The 22,805-nt window shown below is 40.2% G+C and overlaps 1 protein-coding gene across 2 annotated transcripts in view; it reads right to left on the reverse strand.

The window, feature by feature from the left end:
- The window catches only part of LOC138815875 (selenocysteine insertion sequence-binding protein 2-like), a 48,511-nt gene that overhangs the window by 19,811 nt on the left and 5,895 nt on the right, over positions 1–22,805 (reverse strand). The window contains exons 2-8 of one of the 2 annotated variants that reach the window (XM_070005254.1): positions 17,268–17,446; positions 14,849–15,173; positions 11,766–11,901; positions 6,319–6,548; positions 5,569–5,593; positions 5,152–5,267; positions 2,061–2,195 (exon numbers count right to left, since the gene is read on the reverse strand). In XM_070005254.1, coding sequence (XP_069861355.1) covers positions 2,061–2,195; positions 5,152–5,267; positions 5,569–5,593; positions 6,319–6,548; positions 11,766–11,901; positions 14,849–15,173; positions 17,268–17,446 — 1,146 coding nt within the window. The remainder of the gene's footprint in view (positions 1–2,060; positions 2,196–5,151; positions 5,268–5,568; positions 5,594–6,318; positions 6,549–11,765; positions 11,902–14,848; positions 15,174–17,267; positions 17,447–22,805) is intronic. The other variant, XM_070005255.1, reaches the window with a different exon arrangement.

Below are 22,805 nucleotides of genomic sequence, written 5' to 3' on the forward strand. Positions count from 1 at the left end.
GTGTGGTGTGGGTGTGTGTGTATTTTGGGTGTGTGTGTTGTGCGTGTGTGTGCATGTATTTTGTGTGTGTGTGTGTATTTTGATCCAAACTGGATTTCATCACATTCAGATAATGCTGAAGATTTTATTTTATTTTTATTTTTTTTGTGTGTCCGGTCGTGGGGCCTGAACTCTGGGCCTGGGCTCTGTCCCTCAGCTCTTCAGCTCAAGGCTAGCACTCTACCACTTGAGCCACAGTACCACTTCCGGCTTTTTTCTTTTTGCTTATGTGGTGCTGAGGAATCGAACCCAGGGCCTCATGCATGCAAGGCAAGCGCTCTTCCACTGAGCCACCTTCCCAGCCCAATGTTGAAGATTTTAAACAGTTGAATATTAATTCTGTTAATATATTCACTGTTCCACATTACCAAACACAACTGTAAGATTAAAGATTGAAAATTTTTTTTAAAATTCTATTCAAACTAACTTTTTTCCCCCTTGTATTACGGGGTTTGAACTCAGGGCCTTATATCACTGAAGCCATATAGTACATAGGATCACTTGAGCCACACATCCCAGACCTTTCTGCTTTATTTTACAGATAGAACCTTTTGCTTTTTGCACAGACTGACAAAAGGCCTCCAATTGCAATCATCCTCCCTTCAATCCCACTAGCTGCCTGTGGGCATGCTCCAATGTACCTGACCTACTGAGATAGTCTGCATAACTTTTACCCAGGCTGTTCTGGAACCTTGATCCTCCCAATTTCTGCCTCCCAGGTAATTGGGATTACAAGTGTGAACCACCAGGCCTAGCCATGACATCTTCAGATATAAGTATGGAAGCACAATCCTATCAATCACAGATATATTAAAACTATTCTGTGCCAGGCGCTGATGGCTCATGCCTATAATCCTACCTACTTAGGAGGCTAAGATGTTAGGAGCACAATTTGAAGCCAGCCTGGGCAAAGTCTGTGAGACTCTTATCTCCAATTAACCACAAAAAACAGAAGTGAAGTTGTGGCTCAAGTGGGAGAGTGCTATCCCTGAGCAAGTAAGTTCAGAGCCAGCATCCAGGCCCTGAGTTGAAGCATTAAAGCCAGGATGTGCACGTGCGCAAGTACGCAAGCACACAAGCACACACATGCACAAACGCGCGTGCACGCAAACACACACATACATACACACACACACAACTACTTTGGATAGAGTAACTGAAATGTACTCTCAACTCCTTTGGGTCAGCTACTAAACTTACCTAACACATTATACATCTCCATCCTCTAATCTCTATCAATCTATTTTATAGAATTTATGATCTATCCAAAATGAGTTACACAAATGAATTACCAGAGAAGTCTGACACATCCAAATTCTGTTTTTTCTTTAAAATCCATTCCAAAGTGTACTCATTACCTTGCTCATGTAACTGTAACCTTCTGTATAGTATCTTTACAATAAAAAATTTTAAAAAAAATCCATTCCAAATGTTTTACCCACTCTGCTATATGTTCAAAGTGATCTGTGTCTATTCTAGAGTCAATAAAGCATTAGGTCTGTACATATCTACTCCCTACTTACAGCAATGTCCCTAAGCAAAGTCTGACTATTCACCTTAACATGTTACTTATGACACCTTATCAATGCAGAAAAGGCTGTCGGTAAGAGCTGCATAGATGACTTAACAGTACAGTTAGGATATAAGTTGCCTACTAGACTAAGGAAAATAGTCATGGTAGCAGAAATTATCTAGATTGAGCTATTCAACTCTGAAAAACCTCTCAAATGGACTGAACAACAAAAATCAAGAGAAAAAGTCTGACAGTGGATGAGGTCCACATGAAGTGAAGCTCTGTATCTAAATCTACAGTATGTGCTCCAATGAGCCATAACTTGTAAACCTAACACCAATGAAGTTAATGAACATTAAAAATATATGTAACCAAGGCAAATAAAAATCAGGCAATACTTCTGAGTAACTTATAATCTAATACTGTAGTATTTGTAATTTATTAAATTAATTTCTTAGTGAGAGCATTTTCCTGTAACACTTTACGAAGAGTTTGAAAAAAAAAATACCTCAAAATATAAAGACTCCGAATTTGGGTCACTTCTGTGGGACTGACTAGGGTTTAAATGCTTGTTATCTTGTCTCTTTTGCAAATTCTGTCTTCTTTCTGAAGAAGTACTATGTCCTCGGCATCGGAATCCAGCCTGAGTAACCCCACAGGGGAAAAGAAAATTTTATTACGTTTAAGCAACTAGTGTGGTGAAGTAAAACACATTTTCAGAAAAGTACAAAAAACTCAATGAATTTTCACCAAATGCATCATTTATTTTAAGAGGCCAAAATCTCTGACAAGTAGGTGATTCTAAGGAAAATATAAAAAATGTGATTTTTTGGGGGGGTAGGAGTGGAGGGGGTCAGCCATGGGCTTGAATTCAGGGCCGGAGCGCAGTCCCTGAGCTCTTTTTGCTCAAGGCTAGTGCTCTACCATTTTGAGTCTCATGAGGACTTTTCTGCCTGGGCTGGCTTCGAACAGTGATCTCAGATCTCAGGCTTCTAAGTAGGTAGGATTACAGGTGTGAGCCACTGGCACCTGGCTAAAAATGTTATCATTAATAAGCCTCGCCTTCTTTCCCTCTCCATGAATATCTATACCAGATATATTCGTAAGAGCCCTGATCTGAATATCAAATGGATGTCCTGGGTGTGGGGTGGTCACAGTAACTGGCACTTCTTTTTGTTTTGTTTTTTTCTTTTTGGGTCGTGGGGCCTCAACTCTGGGGCCTGGGCGCTGTCCCTCAGCTCTTCAGCTCAAGGCTAGCGCTCTACCACTTGAGCCACAGCACCACTTCTGTTTTTTTTTCTTTTTTGCTTATGTGGTGCTGAAGAATCGAACCCAGGGCCTCATGCATGCAAGGCAAGCGCTCTACCACTGAGCCACCTTCCCAGCCCCACTAACTGGCATTTCTATATGCCAGCAGGACAGTCAGCCAGATAAATATATGAAGTGGCAACAAAACTGACACCCAGCCTGCCCCACCAGAGACCAGGAAAGTGAGTGCAGAGAGGGTGTTTGGAGGATAGGAGTGACTGGTGAGGAAGGAGAGTGAAAGACGGCAGGATCTCCAGGGTAACACTGGGTCCCCATGGCACCAGCTCTATTCTCTTTCTTGACTTTTTCAATTTTAAATATCCTGTTTAGGATAAGAATATTGTACTTTAGTTCTGCAAGATGTTGCCATCAAAGAAAATAGCACAATACATTTTTATGTAACTATTTTAAGTCTGATATTTTTAAAAAAGTCTTAAGGGTCACGCTCAACCTAGAGATGACCCACTTTCAGTCTACTGGAAGTTTATTTTCCAAATAAATTTTATTACTGCGTGTGCTCCCCCCCTACAACCCCCCCCTTAGGAAAAAGTATCAAATAATAAAAATCCTTCTTCAGCTGGACATGGTATGGTGGGGCATACCTGTAATCCCAGATACTGGGGTAGGAGACATAAAGAGGATCACAACCAGGCACTGGTGATTCATGTCTGTAATCCTAGCTACTCGGGAGGCTGAAATCTGAGAATTGTAGTTCAAAGCCAGCCCAGGCAGCAAAGTCCCCAGGAGACTCTTATCTCTAATTAACCACCAGAAAACCTGAAGTGGCGCTGTGGCTCAAGGTGGTAGAGCACTAGCTTTGAGCTGAAGAGCTCAAGAACAGTGCTCAGGCCCAGAGTTCAAGCCCCACAACCAGCCAAAAAAATAAAAATAAAAATAAATAATGAGGAGCACTGTTCATGGACTGTTTTATTAGCAAGAAGTTAACAAGATACTCATGTCCACAAACAAAGCTGGACATGATAATCCAACTATATGAAAGGCATAAGTAGGAGGATTACAATCCAAGGCTGGCCCTGGATAAAAAAAAAAAAAAAAAAAAATGCAATACTCACTTCCAAGGATATCTGGCTCACATTAAGGCAATACAAAAAATAACTAAAGCCAAAAAGGAATGGGGCTTTGTGGCTCAGGTGGTACAGCGAGCAAGGGTGAGGCCTGAGTTCAACTCCCAGCACTACCAAAAGTAATCTTGTTCCCAAGGTAACAGGTTGCTGGAGGCTCATGGGAATGTCCTGCCCACTCCTCATGACCTCCATCCTAAGACCTTGAGGAGGCTGCCCAGCCTCTATATTTGGCTGAGGCACCCCTTCCCTTTGACATATTCACAAAGAGGTGAATATGTCAAATAAGGCACAGACGCGTAGCTAAAATCAGTATGTAAGGCACAGTGTGCACTTACTTTTTTATGTATTAATTGGAAAAAGACATGGAAGAGGCAGCAGTATTTGAGGGCATCCTTCTTCAAAATAATGAAATATTTAAAAATACAGAAAAGGGCTGGGAAGGTGGCTCAGTGGTAGAGTGCTTGCCTTGCATGCAGAGGCCCTGGGTTCGATTCTTCAGCACCACATAAGCAGAAAAGGCCAGAAGTGGCGCTATGGCTCGAGTGGTAGAACACTAGCCTTGAGCTGAAGAGGTGAGGGACAGTGCCCAGGCCCAGAGTTCAGGCCCTATGACTGGCCAAAAAAACAAAATAAAAATAAACATACAGAAAAGTAGGAAATTAGTACAACATGCACCATACACTTACCACCTTCATTTAACATTTCACCTTTTTTTTTATTATTTAAGTAAGTTTTATGGATTAAGCCATTTTAAAGCTATGGATATCAGTGTTTTGTTTTATTTTGACAGTACTGGAGTTTGAGAATTCAGGGCCTTGCACTTATTAGGCAATACTCTACTACTTGAGCCATGAGTCCAATTAGTTTTGCTTTCATTATTTTTCAAGTAAGGTTCTGTGTTTTCGCCTGGGCCAGCCTCAAATCTCAATGCTCCTTTACTAGGAAGACAAGCATGTACCAATGTTTCCAATTTTTTATTGGTTGACAAAGGGTCTCAGGAAATTTATGCCGAGCTTGCCTCCACCTTCCTCATTTCAGCCTCTTTAAGATTACAGACATGAGCCACTGTGCCACTTAATAGTTCACTTCTAAATAATAATATACATACGCAAAAATTAAAGATTCTGTCTTTTCACAATCATTATCACAAACCAAAAATAATTCATTTCACATCTAATCAAATTTCTCCAACCTAAGTCAATTTACCTGGGAATTGTTTCTTTGTTCAGCTTGCCTTCCACCTCTAGAAAATGTCTGGTTTTTTTCCATCCAAGGTTTTTTCTGGGTTGCCTGGCAAGTTACATTGGTCCAATTTACACCACCTATAACACATATTTAAAGATTCCTTTACTTAGAAAAGAAGCCAAGATCTAATTGCTCCTTAGCTTTATATACTAAAATTTAGTCAGTTAAATATAATACTGAGATTTTTTTCTATACCTTTTCAGTGACAGTTGTTAGTCACCCAACTTCCTTGCTAAAACTGTACTTTTCAATTAAGTATAATTACTCAAAGATTTATGTCTGTGGGATCTTCTTTATTTTTTTAGGTTTTGTAGCCCTAGTGAGTTATATGCTTAAAAAGATAGAGATTATAGCAAAACCAATGCAGAAAATAAGTACCTGTACACACAGATGATTCCACATGCTAAAGGAAAAAAGAAAAAAAGACAATTACTTTCCACTCAAGACGTATACTTGACAAATATTTCATCATTTAATCTAGCATTTTGCGTGCTTTTTGTTCTTGTTGTTGTTGGCTGTGGGGTTTGAATTCAGAGCCTGGGCACTGTCCCTCAAGGCTAATAATGCTCTACCACTTTGAGCCACAGTGCCACTTTCAGTTTTTGAATGGTTAATTGAAGATAAGAGTCTCCCTGGGACTTTTACTGCCTGGTCAAGCTTTGAACTGTGATCCTCAGATCTCAGCCTCCTGAGTAGCTAGAATTACAGACATTAACCACTGGCACCTAGCAGACATGTTGTTTGTTTGTTTGTTTCTTGGTTGGTCGTGGGGCTGGAACTCTGGGCCTGTGCGCTGTCCCTGAGCTCCATAGCTCAAGGCTAGTGCTCTATCACTTGAGCCACAGCGCCACTTCCGGCTTTTTCTGCTTGGGTGGTACTGAGGAATCAAACCCAGGGCATCATGAATGCAAGGCGAGCACTCTACCACTGAGCCACCTTCCCAGCCCCAGACATGCTTCTTATAATGACAGAATATTGCTTCGTAATACTTTTCATTCCAAATATATAAACATCATTTTGACCATCTAATTACTATAAGAACTGTTCACTAAGATATTATGATTTAGCAGAGGACATGAGAAACAAATGGATGCAGCCATTAATAAGGAAACAAGGCATACTACACACATTCATGGTCCCAGCATCGGGGTGACGCAAAGCTCCGGCAGCAGGCTGGTTATTGTTGTGTTTGGGACTGCAGTAGCCGCTATCACTGTCAATGTCAGCTTCACTGGCCCCCTGCTCACTGGAGGACTCGGCAGTGGGGTGGGACGCTCTTCTCCTCCTGCCTTTGGACTTCCACAGCATCGTGGCAGTGCTCTCTGACAGAGACTTGTTAGCGATATCTGATGGGAAATCTACAAGACAAGGAAAGTGTTGGTGATGACCGGAGCAGTAAATTCTTGTTAAATAAATTATTATTAGATTGTGACAAACTGTGTACAGAGAACTATGTGACCTTTTGAAAAGACTAAAAGATACTCCTGGTAAGCTAATATAACATGTTTCTATTATGAAAATAAATTATTGTATCATTAAGATACTCAAATAAGTAAGGCAGGCATAGTGGCACAAGCTTATAATCCTTCCTACTTGGGAGATGCAGATCAGGAGATCACAGTTGGAGACCAGCCCACACACAGAAGTTTGAGACTTCATCTCAATCAGGCTAGATGCAATGGTACATGCCTATTACCCCAGCCAGAGAGAGAGCACAGTGACAGAGCACAATAGCAACACTGTCCAAGCTGACCCCAAGTATAAAGTAAAACCCTGTCTTGAAAATAAACTATGGAAAAAAAAAAAAGGCACCTGGTATACATGTGAAAGTTTCTATGGGGATGAGGTCTCAGGGGGTGCACCGATTCAACTTAACTAGAAAATGCCACATCATTTTCAGAGATGGCTACAATTTATACTCCAACAGGACATAAACATTCCCACTGATCCACACATTCACACATACTTGACACATTTCCTAGACTATAATTCTTGCCACTCTGTTATGTATAAAAAGGTAGTTCAGTATGGGGGTTCTCAATAACGAGACTGAGCATCTTTCCTGATGCGTTTAGCCACTTTACTGCTTTTTCACAAATTTTACTTTTGTATAATTTAACCTGTCATTTTCTGAGCTGTCCTGTTTAAGCGTTTTTTTTATTTCACAAGTTATAACTATATATCAATAAATTTCCTTCTAATAAATTACAAATTTTCTTTTTTTCTGAATCTACTCATTATTATTTTATTGTTGGCAATACCAGAGTTTGAACTGTGGACTTCAAGCTTGCTCAGCCACTGACCTACAACCTGGCTTTTTGCTGGTTATTCTGAGATGGAGCCTCAAACACTTTTCTTTCTAAGCTGGCTTCAAATAACAAACTTTTAGGTCTCAGCCTCCTGAGTGCATTAAGATTATAGGCATGAGACACCAGCACCGAGCTCACATTCATGTATTTTTGTTTGTCAGTAGTAGGGCTTGAACTCTGGGAACTGTAGCTGAGCTCTTTAGCTCAAAGCAAGTGCTCTACCACTTGAGCCACAGCGCTATTTCCGGTTTTCTGGTGGTTTATTGGAGATAAGAGTCTCACAGACTTTCCTGCCTGGGCTGGCTTTGAACCACAATCCTCAGATCTCAGCCTCCTGAGTGGCGAGGATTGCAGGCGTGAGCCACTGGTGCCCCACATGTTCTGCGCCTTCCATGACTTGGTAGTTGTTGTGGACACTGGGTTTCACTGTGTAAGCTGCACTGTGACAATGTAAGGTTTTCATCAACAGCCCTATCTCTTGCAAACAAGAAACTGCACTTAAACATATCCATAAGGTTGGATAAATGAGTCAAATGAAAGAGTTTCACAGTCCTATCAAATGGTGGCCTGTAGGCACAGATAGTACCCTCTGGCATTATGTCCTATGGGCTCCAAGGACGGTACACAATTATTTCCGTATGAATTCTTTTTTTTTTTTTTTGTCGGTCGTGGGGCTTGAACTCTGGGCCTGAGCGCTGTCCCTCAGCTCTTCAGCTCAAGGCGAGCGCTCTACCACTTGAGCTACAGCGCCACTTCCGGTTTTCTGGTGGTTTATTGGAGATAGGAGTCTCACGGTCTCTCCTGCCTGGGCTGGCTTTGAACCGCGATCCTCAGATCTCAGCCTCCTGAGTAGCTAGGATTACAGGCGTGAGCCACCAGCGCCCGGCTCCGTATGAATTCTTATATAGCTCACACAAAAGCAGACAACTTTATACATGTTGCTAGCTATTCTTCCTCTTCCTCCTCCTTTCTTATTTTTTCTTCTTCCTCCTCCTCTTCTCTTCCCTCCTGCTCTTCTACACTCCTCCCCCTCCTCCTCCACCTTCTTCTTCTTAGTACTGGGGTTTGAACTAAGGACTTCATATTTACTAAGAAGATGTTCGACTACTTGAGCCATGGATCCAGCCCTTTGTGCTTTATTTTTTGGGTATAGCATCGTGTTTTGCCTAGTCTTAAAGAGCCAGCCTTAAACTGTGATCCTCTTATTTAAGGGCTTTCCAAACAATTTAGAGACATGTGCCACCATGCCAGTTCATTAACTGAGATGGAGAATATCACTTCTTGCCTGGGCTGGCCTTGAACCTCAGTCCTTCTGATCTCTCCTTCCTGCATAGCTAGTTATTACAGGCTGAGGCACAAAACCTGGACCCTTTTAAATTAAATGGCTATTTTTTGAAATAGTTCTCTAGTGAGCGGCAGTCACAAAGATACCTACCTCTATTTTCTTCTACCATTGGATTTTTTCATGAAGCCCTTAATCCAAATGAAACAGATTTGAGAAGGTATAAATCAGACCTGTAATGTTTCCCTGTCATTTTCTATGTATGTGTTTGTACACATACAGAGGAGTCTGCTTCTATGCTTTGAAGATTCTTGCATATTGTACTAATAATATGAATCTACAGTAATTAAGGTGATTTTGTAAGTCTTAAAATACAGGGGAAATGTTCTTTCCCAAGGCTGTCTTGGGAAAGACATTGGTCTAAGAAGAATGTCAGACTTATGCTCCTAATTTTAGAATTTGTTTGTCAAGTTCCTCGAAACTTCCTACTGGAATTGTTAGGAGAGTAGTGCTGAGTCTGCAGAGCAGCTTTAGGGAAGTGACATCTGAAGTATCACATAATCTTGCATGGCAGGATGGGACATGCACACAGGATGTGGTTAAGGCCCTGTAATAAGGTCTTATGGTTTTCTGCTTATGTCTCATATCCCTAAGACTAATTCCTAGAAACTCTATGCTTCTGTTGCTATTATAAATCATATCTTGCTTAAATTTTGTTTGTTGGTGGCATACTGAACTAGAATTAACTTTGGTATATTACTTTATATTTGGTCATCTTATATGTCGTATTTTGTATTTTATCTTATATTTGGTCATAGCATTAGATAATATAGGCTTGTGTTCAAAAGAAACAAACTCTCTTTCTATGTCTTTATTTAACTCTGTCTCTTAATGACAGCAATCAATCCTCAGAAGTCAAAAACAAACTGGAGAATACTGATAACATACAGTTGTCCTCACACTCTACCTTTCCTCACTCTGCTTGCAATCCTTATACTTCAGAAGGCATCTTTATGATAACTTCACTACAGAAGGTTAATTTTTTTTTTCAGTTATGGGTCTTGAACTCTGGGCCTGGGTGCTGTTCCTGAGCTCCTCAGCTCAAGACTAGCACTCTACCATTTGAGCCACAACGCAACTTCTAGCCTTTTCTGTTTATGTGGTGCTGAGGGATCGAACCCTGGGCCTCGTGCATACGAGGCAAGCACTCTACTGCTGAACCATCTTCCCAGCCCCAGAAGGTTAATTTTTTAAAGCCATTTCAGGGCTGAAGAGATATGGAATTGGTCACAGTGACGAAAAACAATGAAAAGCAATCAAAATCAAAACTTGGGAATTATCAATGTGTGCTCTACAAATCACACAGGGCAGCAGGTACTATCAACAGCATCCTTTCTCTCTGCTCCTAAAGGACCTAAGAAATGGTAAAAGGCTACGTGACTGAATATAAAATAGAAGCGGTAGAGCCCAAGGGAAAGAAAGCATCAGCCATTTTATTCATTTCAATTTGGAAGAGCTTCCATGTGTGTGATTTTTTTTGACAATGTCTTGCTATGTGTCCCCGGATTCCAACAATGCCAGAATACAGGCATGTGTCATACCACACCTGGCCTCAACCTTGACCTTATTTGAATAGAAGCTGAAGAGAAATAAAAAGCAATTTTGCCCAGACAAGATCTAACACTTGACCCTGGAATTGCTTACCAGGATGAATGACAACAGCAAGGAGGAGATCAATATCTACTCCATAGAGAATAAACAGAGATGAGCGATAAACAGAGAATAAACAGAGATGGCATTTCATAATAGAAACTAATAAATAGCTACAAGGCTCTTATCTATTGTCAGGGTAATTTTTTTCTTATTTAATGTTGTCATAGCCCTTGTTTTAAACATTTACTTTTTTTTCTTGGCTGACATGGGTTTGAACAAAGGGCCTTACGCTTGTTAAGTAGCACTCTACTGCTGTGCCATGCCCATAGCCTTTTGGTTGCACTGATTAATTCTGACATATGGTGACATTTACTGCCCTAGCACATGCCTGTACCTCATGGTACAGGCAGCTAATGCCTCCTATTTCAGGCTTACAGTCCTAACTACAATAACAGGCATGCACCACTTTGCCCAGCTTCTTCCACTGATAGTCCTGCAGACTTTTCTGCCCACTGGCCTAGAATTACAATGCTCATGATCTCAGTCTCTCACAGTTAGGATGACAGGAGCATACTACCAGCCCGTTATTGGGTGTATGCCTGGGAGGGCCTTAAATCATGATCCTCTGATCTCAGCCTCCTAAGCAGTTAGGATTATAGGTGAGACCCTCTGGCTCCCAGTTTATTTGCTTTTTTTCAATGTAGGTAATCATTGCTGATAAATTTGGTCTAGATCTATGCTTAAATATGGTACAGAAAATAGGCTAAGTTCCTTCTAAAGATGATTTGCAAAGCGTTTAATATTGTTATAAAGAACATTTTGATTTCTAAGCTGAGCACTGGTGTAATCATGTAATCCGAGCTACACAGGAGGCTGAGCTATGAGGATTGGAGTTTGAAGTCAGCAAGAGCAGAAAAACTCTGAATTAAACACCAAAAAGCCTGAAGTGGAGCTATGACTCAAAAGGTAGAGCACTAGCCTTGAGCACAAAAGCTCAAGAGATAGCACTCAGGCCCTGAGTTCAAGCTCCAAGATCAGCACACAAAACAATATTTCTACCAGAAACAACCACTCAATTTTCTACAGTAAATGCAAAATCCCACCTATGCCTACAGGGGAAAAGAAAAGCTTAAACCTTGTTCAAATGTATACATAATAAGTCAGCAAGTTGAGAGAAAACAAAAACATGAACTGTGTGAGGCTTCTGATGGCATTTGACCAAGTGGCAGAATGAAGCATAGAACCCTGAAAAGTCCAGATCACAGCCATGAATCCATGCATGAGCAGCACAGATCTAAGCCTGTGATGAGTACATAGAATCCTTCCCTTACCAGTCTGCTGTGAAGCATCAACCAGAAGCACAATTTTCGATCTGGTATCAGGTCCTGCTGCATTCGTTTCTTTCTGAGTAGCTACATTTTTCACCAGTGGCCTTTTGCTCTTTATATGCTGTTGTGAAAGTTGTTGCTGATTTAAGTTAACAAAAAAGAAGAAGAAGAAATCTATTCAAGCACTAAACATTATAAAATCTTTGCCTACGTGTAAGACATATTATACACAGTCTCATGCTTTCTCAAGTAACCATTAACACTATAATTGTTAACATATAAACTCATTTTTAATTTTAATACTTTCTCAATTATTAAAAATAAGAGTATAATCAAATCATATTAAAAGCTGTACATTTTATATATAGAAATGTAAGACTAACCATGGGGCCCTATCTCATGCTAAATTTTACCTGCATGATAACAATACATACAGACAAAAAAATTCTTCAGTTCAAAAAGAAAATATTAAAGAGCTGATCTGTCTTTTCATTTAAAAATATGAGCACTGGTGGGGCCTGGGAAGGTGGCTCAGTGGTAGAGTGCTTGCCTTGCATGCATGAGGCCCTGGGTTCGATTCCTCAGCACTACATAAGCAGAAAAAGCCAGAAGTGGCGCTGTGGCTCCAGTGGTAGAGCACTAGCCTTGAGCTGAGGGACAGTGCCCAGGCCCAGAGTTCAGGCCCCCCCTCTCCCCCCAAAAAAGAAATTGTATTATACTATCTTATTTTCAATGTTTAATTCTTTTCATTGTTAGAGGTCCCAAAAGGAGTTCCCTTGATCCAAAGTGTTTCCATAAACAAAACAAAGCTTTTCAAATCAATCTCTGCTGCTTGTGGTTGACTTTGTTAGGAGGAGGTAGACTTTTCCCTGAAGAAGCTAGGCTAATGGATCTGGGGAAAGATAATGACAGTCATAAGACATATCTTCTGTCAGCTCGAAGGGCTGACAAGGAAAAGGTGTGCTGACCACCGCAGAAAGTAGAGCCAATACATAGGTTCCATTTTGTGACTGCCATGGCATTCACCAGTATCATTAGGGTGGGATTTGAACATCATTCAGGCAAATCTGAGGTTATGCCACTTTGTTATGTGTATAAGATGATGGGCTACAAACCTACATGCATATTCCTACTGACTCTTTTTTTTTTTTTTTTTGGTCAGTTGTGGGGGCTGAACTCTGGGCCTGGGCACTGTCCCTCAGCTCTTCAGCTCAAGGCTCTACCACTTAAGCTACAGTGCCACTTCTGGCTTTTTTCTGCTTATGTGGTGCCAACGAAGCAAACCCAGGGCCTCAGGCATGCAAGGCAAGCGCTCTACCACTGAGCCACCTTCCCAGCACCCCCCTTCTGCCTCTTAAACTAATCCTTCCCTGAATTTTTTTTTTCTTCAAAGGCATGTGTATGAGGAATGTGTCCATTTTTTAAGACAAATTGACTTTGAAGAAACAAAAGGTAACCTCAAGAAATAAAAATTGTGACTGAAGATTTTTTTTTTTTTTTTTTTTGGGTCCGGTCATGGGGCCTGAACTCTGGGCCTGGGTGCTGTCCCTCAGCTCTTCAGCTCAAGGCGAGCGCTCTACCACTTGAGCCACAGCACCACTTCCGGCTTTTTTTCTTTTTGCTTATGTGGTGCTGGGTAATCAAACCCAGTGCCTCAGGCATGCAAGACAAGCGCTCTACCACTGAGCCACCTTCCCAGCCCATGACTGAAGATTTTTTTTTTGGGGTCCGGTCTTGGGGCCTGAACTCTGGGCCTGGGCGCTATCCCTCAACTCTTCAGCTCAAGGCTAGCATTCTACCACTTGAGCCACAGCCCCACTTCCGGCTTTTTTCTTTTTGCTTATGTGGTGCTGAGGAATCGAACCCAGGGCCTCAGGCATACAAGGGAAGCGCTCTACCACTGAGCCACCTTCCCAGCCCGACTGAAGATTTTTTAAAAAGCAAGAGATAACTCATTAGTGTCAATGGAAAACCAACCTAGAATAGCTCTTGTGATTTCAGCCTCTTCGCTCTCTTTCTCCTTTCCTCTCTCCCTCTTTTCCTCCCTCACTAACTTAGTCAAGTGGCTGGTCCTGAGTAAAAGTTGTTTGTTTTTTTTTTATTTTGTCTCTCCAGTTTCTTCAGCCCTAGGAGAATATTTGTTCCCATAAACAATGATAATACAAATAAAATTAGTATGAATAATAAAGCACTTCTTTTTTTGTGAAAATACTGTACAGAGGGGTTACAATTACATGGACAAGATGAGTACATTTCTTATCAAGCATTGTAGCCTCCTCCTTTGTTTCCCCTTCCCATCCCATCCTCTCCTCCACCCCCTCCCACCCAACCCTCCTCCCCAATAAAGCACTTCTTAAATGACAGTGTTATTCCTACTAGAAATTCACAGACTAGAATAGTGCCTCTAAAGGGTAGATCTAATGAATCACAAATGTTCTTTACCATGTCTTCCACTGGTTTCTGAGGACTAGAATTTCTTGATGTGCATTAGCCATTCAACACCACTAGCACTGGATCCACTTATCAATACTGCTATCACTATGCAACTTTTATCACAAGATTAAAATAATTTGGAAATAATTATCCATTGTGTTGATGTAAAATTCTCTTGAAGTAAGGGAAACACTGTAACATATATCATACATCAAGGGGGAAGAACACTAAAAGTCATCACAGGAAAAATGAAGTGTTTTAACTATATGCCTTTGATTTTTTTTTTAAATCAGTGAATGAAAAATATGTAGTAAATTCAGCAAGTAAAGACCCATCAATACAAGCAGAAAACTGTATTAGTCTTAGCCTTAAGAAATATCAAATATCGGGCTGGGAAGGTGGCTCAGTGGTAGAGTGCTTGCCTTGCATGCATGAGGCCCTTGGTTCGATTCTTCAGCACCACATAAGCAGAGAAAGCTGGAAGTGGCGCTGTGGCTCAAGTGGTAGAGGGCTAACCCTGAGCTGAAGAGCTGAGGGACAGTGCCCAGGCCCAGAGTTCAGGCCCACAACTGACAACAAAAAAAAAAAAAACCAAACAACAACAACAACAACAACAACAAAAGAAATATCAAATATCAAAGATAATCACTTACTTTTGGTGCTACTGGTCCTCGGTTAGTGTTTCTGGTTCGATGAGTGGACAGTGGGAAGACCTGCCCAAGCTGATTGGGACGCTCGGTGCATTCAGTGGCTACTGCATTGACAGTACTTGCAGCCTGAAAGGTGCTGGAGTATGGAGTAGGAAAAGGATGATAGAAACCCATAACTTGGGCACAGGGTGCTGGCATCAGCTGGTAATAAGTATACTCTGCAGAAACAGGCGGCTGAGCAGATATGATGGGGTAGGCAAGGTATGGTCCAGCAGGGTTTGGGTTGGGTTGTTGCCACCGTAGATCATTGTTATATAAAGGAAATTGTCTGAAAAACCAAATAATAATAATAATAATAAAGAACAAATATATTAACAAGCCTAAACATAATGCGAAAGTAAAAATCTCTTAGCTATTATCTCTTTTTCAATTAAAAAATATTGCAGAACAGTGGCTTCATAATAATTCTAGAAAAGGGGACAAACATCATTATCCTATAAATTTCTTTGCTACAACTAGAGATCATGATGTATCAGTGATAATAATTTAAATGACAGGATTAAAGCATCCAGTCTCATAGCTGCAAGTCAACTCACATACCATTTTTTGTAACCCTGTCTTCAAACCTCTTCAAGATATTTCTGCCTACAAGTTAAAACACCAAGGGGCTGGGTCTGCAAACATGGTAGTCCAAAGTTCCTATCCAATACTAATAGCTCTGACAGCCTCTGCAGAAAGCAAAGTAAGATGAGCAGTGTGTAAGGTGATCATTACACAGGGTGATTTGCTCCACCCCTCACTCTTTAGCTTGGCTCCAAGCTTCCTCTCCCATATTCCCCTATCTACTTGGCCAAGGGCTGCACTTTTCCTGGCTTCTCTCCTAGGCAACAGAGGGAGGTGCAGGTATCAAGTCAAGGGAGAAGATAAGAAGCAAGTGTCTCCAATGATTCCTGTCCTCAGCACTATACTTCCTTCTAATGTAGCTCCTACAGAGCACACCAACGGTTCTTCCCATCCCTGTAGCCTCTCATCAAAGGTTGACGCTGGGAGTAGAGGGGTTGAAGCTTAGAGGTTTTCCTCAGTTGCTTCTGGGATGACAGAGAAAAATGGACAAATATTCACCAAAAAAAAAAATCTAAAAAATATTTAAAAATTTAACACCTGGCTTACTCATGAATTCACAAAGACTATCTGATAAGGCAAGAAATCAAATTTTTCACACTGTACACTTGACCATTCTGTCCAACAGAAAAACTAATACTGAACTTAGCCTATTAATCATCTAACACATTATTATTTTTGTCAGTTGTGGAGCTTGAGCTCAGGCCCTAGAGGCTGTCCTTGAGGCTCTTTGTGCTCAAGGCTAGCACTCTACCACTTGAGCCACAGCACCACTTCCCATTTTTGAGTGGTTAATTGGAGATTAGAATCTCACGGGGCCTTTTCTACCCAGGCTGGCTTTGAACTGTGAGCCTCAGATCTCAACCTCTTGAGTAGCTAGAATTATAGGAGTAAGCCAGCCAACCAGTGCCTAGCTACATTAATTTTTAATTATCAGATTGTTAATACAATGCTAACTTCAGTTGAGAAGGATCTCCTATAATTTCTACTATTTGAAAGCCTTGAAAATTCCTAACAATCTCAGATTATTAGCATTCAATATGTGAGAGTGTAGCTCAATGGCCTCATAAAGCATCCATTCAGAGTTTCTCAAATTCTGCATGCTGGTACACTGGTATCCCACAATGGTTTATGGATATTTGGAAATATCAACTGCCTTGACTCTTCAAGACCAAGCCACCAGCTGCCTCATCCACTTGGCCCACTGGATTTCACAATGCTAGAGGACTACTCTTTTCTGTAAGTGATAAAACTTAGTAAAGGCTGAAAGCACTTCCATAAAAGCAATGAAATGAACTATACCAATGAATGCCAATCATTCAGTCTACAGAAGGGCCAGTAAGGTATCACGACATGATTACCACAATTTACCACCTTGTGGCAACTTCGTCATATACCTGTCTGAACTGCAGGCACTTTGCTAAGTTCCTCTGTGACTACAACACAATAGTAAACTAGAATACATGCTGACTACCATGGAAGTTTCAGTTAAAACTGTCTTATGCCAAATCTCAAATAGGGGGGGGGGTCCTAAACATTTCACTTTTCCCTTTGGGTTAATTTATTTCAAATAAATTTAATGATTTAATAAAGTTGCATGTCTTTAAAACTACATCTCCTCCAAGAAAATAATCCAGGTTAACAAATTTTCAAGTTTCTACATCATTTGGTTTTACTCTCCCTTCTTAACAAATAAAAAGATAAATGATAAATGTTAAAAAAGAAAATAAGCGTGCTTTGCAAAGTTCTACATAGCCCCCACCTCACACATACACAATGAAGAAAATAATGAAGAAATTACCTATTTGATTGGTTTTCCTGAACAAATGGATAGCAAGTTATCAGGTAGCTGGGAATTGGAGTTGGTTCTACACCAGAAACACTTCCATTCTCATTTGGGAGAGCCATAGGAATCACAAACGTATCAGGATTCTTCTTCTGGGGAATAAATGGCTCTACTTCAGCCGAAAGCTTAACATTCTTCAAAGGGAAAATGAAATGTATTTAATTAGCAAACAAAACAAAGGCATAACAACAGACAATCATCTTTACAAACAGTAGTTAGGTCTCAGTATTCACAAAACCTCCAAAAGGAGCAGCAATGTGCCCTCAAAACATTCCTGCAAGCTAGGCACAAGTGGCTCATGCCTATAATCCTAGCTACTTAGGAGGCTGAGATCTGAGGATCACGGTTCAAACCCAGCCTGGGCAGGAAACTCCATGAGATTCTCATCTCCAATTAATCAGAGAGGAAAAAAAAAATGGAAGTGGCTCAAGTGAAAAGGGCGCTAGCCGCTCCCAGGCTCATAATTCAAGCCCAGGACCAGCAAAAAAATAAATAAAATGAATAAAGTAAAACAAGTGAAAACCAATGAAGTTACTTAGACAAAGCCATTAATAAAATAAGAAAACTTGTTAAAGGTGACATTTCTTTTTTTTTTTTTTTTTTTTTTTTTTTTTTTTTTTTAATTTTTTTTATTGTAGAGATACTATACAGAGGGTTACAGTTACATGAGTGAGGTAATGAGTACACTTCCACTTCCTCTTGAACATTGTTACCCCCTCCATTGTTTTCCCCCTACCATCCCCTCCCTCCCTCCCTTCCCCAAGGTTCTTTTTTTTTTTTCTTTTTTTTGATCGTGATTAAGTGATTACTTAATTTCCGGAAATTCACAGTATTGTGGAATAATGATGCTCATTTAAAGTCACAAGTTCATTCTAACTTTCCTGGAGCAAATTGTCTATCAAAGTCTATAATATATAACGGTGCTCATATGTTATATACCATATATGTGATCAGCAGCATGGGGATATTTAGTAGTGGTTCAACCAGATGAGTGGGAGTTCTTTGTTTCTTAAGTCCTGTTAGTTTTGTCATATCACCTAACATTTTGGATTCATCATCCACTTATCAGGGAGACCATGTACTGTTTGTCTCTTCGTTCTTGGCTTACCTCGCTCAACATGATTCCTTCTAGCTCCATCCATTTCCCTGCAAATGCCATTATTTTGTCATTTCTAATGGCTGCATAATATTCCATTGTGTATAGATACCACAATTTTTGGATCCATTCATCTGTGGTGGGGCATCTAGGTTGTTTCCATATCCTAGCTATTGCGAACAGTGCTGCAATAAACATGGAGGTGCATGTGTCCTTGTATATTGGTTCCTGTTGTTCAGGGTAGATGCCTAGAAGTGGTATGACTGGGTCGTAAGGGAGGTCAATCTTTAGCTTTCTAAGGACTAAAGGTGACATTTCAATGAAATATTTCCTTACATAATCAAAACTGTTAAAACAATCAAGCGCACAAGGAAGTCATACCTCAGCAACTAAAAATAAAGCAGTAGCAAGAAAGCCAACTCTTCACACAAAACAATATGCTTTTAACTAATTCTGTTATGGGAAAAATCATTAAAAAGAGTTCTGAATAATTATATTTATTCAGATAGTTTAAAAAATAGTCCATTTTTGTCAATTTCAGGAAATTAGATTAGCATTGTTAAATTAGAAGGAAGGAAAAGTCTAAGAAACAAAGTATACTGAACATAAGGGGAGAAAATTCTGGTTCAGTTAAAACTGGAGGAAAAAAATGAGGACTTCAGATGCCCAGCAGACACCTGAGCAAACTAAAATAACTCACAAAAATGAACTCTAGGTTTCTTTGTATTTTTTCTTTCTTTTTTTGGGGGGGAAGAGGGGCTGGTTCTGAATCTCTTCTTACAACAATAAATCTATACATACTCAACAGACAAAAAGACTACAGTATTGACAGATACAACTGTAAGTACATAAGACCCATGAACACACAAATCGTTTAAATAGTAATACAGGTGGACCCACTGCAACAATGAGATGTACAAGTCATTATGTCGAAAACGAACTTTACAACTTTCCTGGGGGGGGGGGGGGGAGGATTGAGGTGGCAGGGGAGGATGGGAAGGGGAAACAAAGGAGGAGGCTACAATGCTTGATAAGAAATGTACTCATTATCTTGCCTATGTAATTGTAACTCCTCTGTACAGTATTTTCACAATAAAAAAAGAAAAAAAAAAGATGCATGAACACTAGAATAGGAATTTCTTAGAGGCACCTGGGTAGCTTCTGAAGTGTCTGATAAATTTCTGTCCTGTCAGACGTCAGTGGCTCATGCCTATAATCCTAGTTACTCAGGATGCTGAAATCTAAGGATTATGGTTCAAAGCCAGCCCAGGCAGGAAAGCCCGTGATACTGATCTCCAATTAACTACCACATGGAGATCTGAGGATATTGGTTCAAAGCCAGTCCAGGCAGGAAAAGCTGGGACATCTATCTCCAATAAACCACCAGAAAACTGGAAGTGGCCCTGTGGCTCAAAGTGGTAAAGCTAGGCCTAGCCTTGAACAAAAAAGAGCTCAGGGAAGGCGGGTACTGGTAGCTCACACCTATAATCCTAGCCACTTAGGAGGCTGAGATCTGAGGATCCTGGTTCAAAGCCAGCCCAGGCAGGAAAGTGTGTGAGACTCTTATCTCCAATTAACCACCAGAAAATCGGAAGTGGCATTGTGGCTCAAGTGGTAGAGTGCTGGCTTTGAGCAGAAGAGCTCAGGGACACTACACTGCCTAGGCCCTGAGTTCAAGCTCCATGACTGATAAATAAAAAAGCTGCACCAAATTTTTATGTCCAGTTTCGCTCATACTAATAAAAAAAATTTAGATGAACTCAGGCAACCTATTGTTCAAAGATGTCATAAGTAATTTACAATTCATGTTGATATGTATATGCAGCACAGATCTTGAAAAGTGTGCATTAGTTTTCTCAGTGCAATTCTAAAGAGCAAAGTTCCACAATAAAACTCCCAATCACTAAAGTGAGCCTTTGTTTTTAAGCATATAAAGAGAAGCTACATTAGTCAACAGCTGCACAGACAGAAGATGTCACTAGCAGGAACAGACTGACAAACTTTCTCCAACAGTTACTGTTCTGTATGGCTTCAAGTTCTTTATTGTGATTGAGGCCTGCTGAATCTACCACATAGCAAATATACATACTGGTTACCCTCAGTCCAAAAGACATCGATAAGACTCCAAACACTTCTTAAAGTTCCACCTAATAAAACTTATGATATTAGGTAAACAATAGCTTCTAGAACCATTTTAATATTAACATAGAAATCAAAGGAAAATGGCTCGCATAATAAAATATTTTTTCAAAATTAAATTAATTGCTGGACACTGGTGGTTCAAACCTGTAGTAATCCTAACTACTCAGGAGACTGAGATCTAAGAATCGAGGTTCAAAGCCAACACAGGCAGCAAAGTCCATAAGACTCTTATCTCCAATAAACCACCAGAAAACCGGAAGTGGCTCTGTGGCTCAAGAGGTACAGCACTAGCTTGAGCTGAAGAGCTGAGGGACAGCACCCAAGCCCACAGTTCAAGCCCCACGACTGACAAAAAAAAATATGTATATATAAATAAAAATTTAAAAATTGAATTATTTATACAGTATTACTCCTCATAGGAATTTCCATGTTTTACTTTATACTCTTTGTCATGATCTACTTTATTGATTTTTTTTTTAAAGACCAGGAATTTTATGGCAGGGAGTTGTCTCCTTAAGGAATGGAAACATGGAATATGTCCAAACTTAGCACACAAAACACAGTCCACTCATTCTTGTACTATTACCTGTTCCAAAAAAATCTCCAACTATCTACACTGTAATAGTGACTATCTTTCAGAAATTATTTCTAATTTCCCAAATTAAGGAAAAGTCATAACAATTGCAGAAATCTGTTTGGAAAAAAAAAAGCACTCAAGTATTTTCACTCATTTTTAATTTTGTATATATTAAAGCAAATATCCAGGGGCTGGGAATGTGGTTCAGTGGTAGAGTGCTTACCTAGCATGCATGAAGCCCTGGGTTCCATTCCTCAGTACCATATGAACAGAAAAAGCCAGAAGTTGCTCTGTGGCTCAAGTGGTAGAGTGCTAGCCTTGACCAAAAGGAAGTTCAGGGGCAGTACCCAGGCCAAAAGGTCAAGCCCCAGGACTGGCCAAAAAAAAAAGCAAATACCAGAGGCTGGGATGTGGATTAGTGTGGAGTGCTTGCCTAGCATGTGCCCTGGGTTTGAATCGTCAATACCACATAAACAGAAAAAGCCAAAAGTGGTGCTGTGGCTCAAGTGGTAGAGAGCTAGTCTTGACCAAAAGAAAGCTCAGGGACAGTGCCCAGGCCCTGAGTTCAAGCCCCAGGACTGGGCAAATAAATAAATAAATACTAATGCCAATCGATAAAATGTCTTTTAATAGTCCAGAAAGACAACAGTTATCAGAACATGATTTTTTTTTAATCTTGCTTAAAGAGTTTATTACACAAGTGCATGCTGGTCAGGGGTTCTATAGAGTTCCACAAATGCCCATGGAGCAGTGTTCTGGAAAGGCCCTCTACCAGAACAGCTTCGGGAAATGGGCAAACCATTCCTGGGAAGCACACACCAGCAGAGAATGCACTCAAGTAGGAAAAAGAGCCTCCAGGAGAATGCAAATAATTGTCCCAGATTAAGCAACAGAAAAATGACACCCACTTAAGATAAAAACTGAAGCAGAACATAATGAGACATTCTCCCACAGTGCAACTTCTGAGTATGTACCATACACCCACAGAGAACACAGAATCCTGAAGGCCCTCTATAGTCTGTGGTAAGGAAAAATGTCAAGATATTTTACATCACCTGGCCACAGGTAAAACAAATGCCTTCTGAAAAAGAAAACACACAATGACTGCTGAAGATCCCTGCTGGCTGTACTTACTGGTTTACATACCAAAAAGAACTGTACTGGTTACAAGTTTTGCAAGACTTCTGAAAACACCCAGAAAAAAAAAGGAAAAAAAAAAAAAATCAAGGCATTTCACACAGTCTGCCCACTTGCTTCCCTATCCATAGTTCTGCACTTTTTCTGCGATGCCAAATCTAATCCTGTTAAAATCTGATGGTACTCTCCTAAAAACCAGCTTTCTAGACTTCGTCTTGAGGTGATCTAATTCATTAATATCAGTTCTTACAATGATTATTTTTTTTCTTCTTGCTTTGATGGAGTTTCTCCTTCCCCCTGGTACCTCATTTCTTGTCTTGGATGTGTCATTTTAGTTTCCTTTTAAGCTGTTTGATAACTAAAGCATTTATGACATGCATTTGCCTCAAGAGTATAGCTTCAGCCTTATCTTGTAGATTTTCATATGGTATTTTATATTCTACGATATCTTATAAATATTTTATATATCCCACATTCTGTTTTTCTTATTTCCTCTTTAACCTAAAATCTTGAAAATGTCTTTTTAAATTTCCACATGTTA

This window comes from Dipodomys merriami, unplaced genomic scaffold (assembly GCF_024711535.1).
Source record: "Dipodomys merriami isolate MVZ:Mamm:240054 unplaced genomic scaffold, mDipMer1.0.p SCAF_679, whole genome shotgun sequence".
Lineage (NCBI taxonomy): Eukaryota > Metazoa > Chordata > Mammalia > Rodentia > Heteromyidae > Dipodomys > Dipodomys merriami.